Source organism: Arvicola amphibius, chromosome 12, assembly GCF_903992535.2.
Source record: "Arvicola amphibius chromosome 12, mArvAmp1.2, whole genome shotgun sequence".
Taxonomy (NCBI): Eukaryota; Metazoa; Chordata; class Mammalia; order Rodentia; family Cricetidae; genus Arvicola; species Arvicola amphibius.
Window position 1 is genome coordinate 112,215,024 of NC_052058.2, and position 5,063 is coordinate 112,220,086.

Sequence of the window (5,063 nt, forward strand, 5' to 3'; positions counted from 1 at the left end):
CATTTAATTAATGCAGTTTCTGTGTGATTATTTCAGTTCTGGGCAGCCGGGACAAACAAGTGGTTCCAGCCAACAAATTGGTGTGCCAATGTGGTGAACTAAATCCATGTAAAATCTTAGAAAGCTTAAAAAGAAATTATATGGTGAATGCGAGCATCAGCGGCACAGAGAGTGCTGGGGAGGTTTTGCTGGTTTTGGACCCCAGCATCTGACCGGATGGTGAAATCCTCCCTGCAGCGAATTCTCAACAGCCACTGTTTCGCCAGAGAGAAGGAAGGGGATAAACGCAGCACCACGCTCCACGCCAGCCTTAGTCAATACAGCCTAGGCTGCTGCAGCAGCTCCAGCAGCCAAAGTTCTAGGGTCGCCCTCCATTGCTGTAGTAACCTGGGTCCGGGGCCTCGGTGGTGCTCCTGATGTCCCTCACCCACCCCTGAAAAATCCCAGGAGGGCGAGGGAACAGTCAGCGGGATCACAGTCTTTCAGCTAGAGTCCTCTACTCTGACGAGCGGCTGAATGTCACAGAGGAGCCATCTAACAACAAGACCAGGGTCCTGAGCATCCAGTCCACACTCACGGAGACCAAGCAGGTCACCTGGAGGGCAGTGTGGAATGGTGGTGGCTTCTACATCGAGCTTGCTGCTGGGCCCCTGCCTGAGGGCAGCAAGGACAGTTTCACAGCTCTTCTAGAGTTCACAGAGGAGCAAATCCAGGCTGACCATGTTTTCATCTGCTTCCCCAAGAAACATAAGGACAGAGTCACCCTGCTCCAAACCTCCAGCTTTCTTGGCTCTGAGATTGTGAGACCTGGGCATCACATGATGCAGCTCCTTTAAGAGAGATTTTTATGATTCAGCAGTAGCAGGAAAAAAGTCACGGCCATTTTTAAATGCAGGCTTTCTGGGATGTGCTACTAGCATGACTTCTGGCTTTTTAGGAAGATCAAGTATTTGGATGGGGTTTGTGAGCAGCTTGCTTGATGTCAACTTAGACTATGTACCTAGAAATGGGGCAGTGTGTGTGTGGTTCAGAGGCACAAGTGGCTAAACCATGCTGGACTGAGCAGAGCTAGCAGCATGTACCATATATATAATAGTAATTGTGCAGCTTGTTTTAGACTGGGCCGGCAAGTAAGAAGTACCATATATACCATAAACATTGCACAGCTTAAATTTTAAGAAGTACTTAGCATATTAAGATGTGCTTCTGGTCAGAAAATATTACAGATATTCAATAAAGACAAATCCAGATGGGTCATAATGCTGAATAAATGTATGTAGGCTTGGAAGAGAGAAGAAAAAGCGTATAGAGAGTCATAACATAAAATTAGTGCTTTAAAGACAAGGGTAAAGTCTTTAAAGAGACAAACAACAGATAGTCATAGATTAAAAGGAGTAAAGAAAAATACGCCATGCAAAAATGAACTATACACAGAGAGTCTGAATTATGTATATTATTCTGTTATCTTTGAATTTTTTACTAAGAAGGGGCTAAGTACAGAGAGAGATTTCATTGTATGGACTGCTAAGCTAAACAAGCATGTATATTATAAACGTATCTTGACTTCAGAATTTGGGTCTAAGAATATATTGTTTTGGAAAAAAGTTCTTTTCTTTTTACAGATGATGATAACCTGTGGATTGCTTTCAGACTAATATTGTTTCATGGACCAAGCCCCCTTGAAAAGTTACTGTGAATACCCTCAAAAAATTACTTCACCATATTGCTGACTGAGATGAGCATAGCACACAAGACATACCATGAAAGACTTGATTAACAATGCCCCTCAAAGAGAAAGAAGCAGTATGAACAGAATGACACCCATATTCTCAAATATTATTTGTAATTTTTTCTTTAAATTTAAAGAAGTATATGATGATATATAGAGATATATAGATATAGAGATAGAGATAGAGATGGAGATGGAGATGGAGATGGAGATGGAGATAGAGATAGATGAATATATTTGCATAGATATAGATCTTGGTTTATTGATACAAATTTAATCTTGTTATATGTATATTTCTGCCCTTGATTAAGGTGTTGTATTCGTGTAGTTCATTTAAAAATGTAATGTATAATTAAGAAATATAGGTTAATAGATACTTATTTATAATAGTCAGTCTTGTAGTCATGTTAGGTTTTCTAGATATATAGAGATATATTTCAGTTAGATAGATGTTCTTCAAATCTTTTAGAGACCTTCAGAATATGGCATTTAATAGTTTTAAGAACTTGGAACTTTTCATGACAGTGAGACACATCTGCTTCTGGCAGTACCAGCTACTTCAAGAGGAAGATGGGCATCAGTGAGGTTCCTTATGGAGTTTTCTAGCCATTTGGGCAAGAAACTGTTCTCACCTCGACTGCTTAACTGAACATGAAGGACCCACAGAAAGAGGACTGCCAAACTTGCCTAAAGGTGAGATGATGCTTAACAGTTCCTGCTTCATGAAAGAGTCTACAAGACATTTTGCAGGATACAGAAAAAAGTGACTGGCAAACTGCCAATATAGACAGAAGTGTCTTTTAAAGGTCCTGATTCATGGAAGAGTCTGCTGGATACTGTGGGCCTGTAGGCTAAAGATGGGTGCCCCAACAATACAAAAGAACATATAAGTTAGGATACACTATTGAGGAGAAACATCTATCCCAACTATTCTTATTATACTTTGAAAATATTGATGCTATATAATCAGAAATAATAATGTGTGTATATGTACTTATATATAATATATACATACCCATTTTGAATAATATAAGTCATTTAGATTTCAATTGGAATCATTAATGATAAGAAGTATTATCCAGGAACAACCTACTTGGTTCTGGAATCAGAATGATCATTTCACCATTTTCCCTTTTAAACTTTCAGATTTTCACAGGCATGCATCTTTAACATTAAGAGAAATATTTTTGAGAAGCAACCACTGAGATGTTCTTCAGAGCCTACACAATGTCAAATTTTTCAATATTTTTTCTTTCACTCCATTAGCTCCATGACTCAGATATTTCATGAAAGTGTTTTGCTTGAATCAGTGATTAGAAAGGACACTGGAATCACTGGTACTACATTAATCAGGGAGAAAATAATGTCTGGAATAATTTATAAAAATCATTATATGACACAAAAAAAAAACTGTCACATTGAAGGAACCACTATGTTCAAAGCTCAAACCTCACATTAGTTTCCCAAAGCTTCTTCGAGGTCAGTCCCTAGAATATTTGCAGTTTGAGAACATATGTATAAAGTTTGGACCAAAGTCAGAGTACTGTGACCCACAGGGATCCATCATTAAAGCTACAGAAAGGGTGTCCACAGAATTTTATTGACCAATGATTCTTTTCTGCCTTAATGTTTGCTATAATCAAGTCAATTACAAATTAACAATTTTTTTAAAGTTTTGATTTTATTAATTTTATTTATGTATATGTGTGTCTGCTTCTCTTTTTAGGTATGTGCACAGGAGTATAGTTCGTCTTTCAAGTCAGAGGCCTCAGATCATCTGATATGGATCATGAAAGCCAAACTTGGGTTCTCTGGAAGAGCCATCTTGCTAGCCCCAATTTTAGGTTATTTTTTTGATGAAAATATTTATAAGGGAAGCCCAAAACATCAGCTTAATACATAGAAATGACACCCTGTAATTTTCAGAAATTTGTTTTGTGCTAGAAAATAGCTGTTATAATAAATAGCATATTATCAATTATAATTTGTTGACAGAGGTTTCTTATTAATTCTTTTAACTAATATTAGCCCAAAAATTCTTGTCTATGTTGGCCATGTGGCTGTGATGTGGGACAATGGTTTTACCTTGTAAACATTTGTTTCTTGTACTTATTTAATAAAATGCTGATTGGAAATATAAGGGGGGGCAATGGAAACAGGAGAATTCTGGGAACAGGATTCTACAGTCTGCAGTCATGGCCCAGCCACAGAGGAAGCAAAATGTGACCACCTGCCAAAGATGGTACCAAGCCATATGGCCAACATAGACAAGAATTATGGACTAATCTAAGTTATAAGAATTATTTAATAAGAAGAGCTTGAGATACCAGGAAAATCAGTTTATAATTGATATAAACCTCTGTGTGATTCTTTGGGACTGAATGACTGCAGGATCAGGCAGGACAGAAACCACAGTCAACAAATTGGTACCCAATGTGGAGCACAAGTCACAACCTTGAGATTAAGAGTTTCATGCTCTACCAACTGAGCTAGCTGGGCAGGACAGAAAACTTCAGTCTACTGAATGGCACACACTGTGGACAACTGTATCCAAATAAAGCCTGAGAAAGCTTGGGAAGTAATTCTGAAGAGAAAATGATAGAGTAAAGCACAGTTTATTGATAGCAGCACTTTCATGGGTGGGCTCTGCTTGCTAGAGGCAAGTGCTCTCATTTAAGAGAGGCTTACTGACTGAGTTTTGGCTGCAAAACCTTGCAGCTCTTTAAAGAGGTCCTGCCATGAAACACTTAAATGGTGTTGATGAAAAACTGACCACATGTTTTATGATGGTGGCAGGGATCTTGAAATGCCATAGAATTATGGCAATAAACATGACTCCATCCAGTACCTCTGCCATGAGGCTGTAGTCTAAGAAAGCTAAAGGAGGGGCTGGAACAAGTCATCAATGCCATGGCTTAATCCTAGTCATATTGCTTAGCAAACTAAAACTCATTTTTTCAGAAAAAGAGGGAGTGAGAGATACAGTAAAGATAGATTCAAAGATGAAGAAAACCACTAAATGGTTTACTATGTGTATATATATATATATATATATATATATATATATATATATATATATATATATAGGCCTGGGAGAAAAAAAAAACATAAAGTCCTTAAAATAGAAAAAAAAAAGAGAGTAGTTTAGTGTGATGGCACATGTTTTAATCCCAAAACTTGGGAGGCAAAGGCAGACAGATTTTTATGAGCTCAAGGGGGTAGTGGCACATGCATTTAATCCTAGCACTCAGAAAGGCAGAAGAAGGCAGATCTCTGAGTTCAAGGCCAGCCTGGTCTACAGAGAGAATTCTAGGATAGCCAAAGATACACAGAG

At 38.1% G+C, this 5,063-nt stretch overlaps 1 protein-coding gene across 1 annotated transcript; it reads left to right on the forward strand.

Moving 5' to 3' along the window:
* The first annotated feature begins 216 nt into the window (after positions 1–216).
* LOC119827187 (ornithine decarboxylase antizyme 1-like) lies at positions 217–836 on the forward strand. The gene is given in 3 exon segments (XM_038348599.1): positions 217–414; positions 416–436; positions 438–836. Coding segments are annotated over 3 exon segments (618 nt in total).
* The last annotated feature ends 4,227 nt before the right edge of the window (positions 837–5,063 follow it).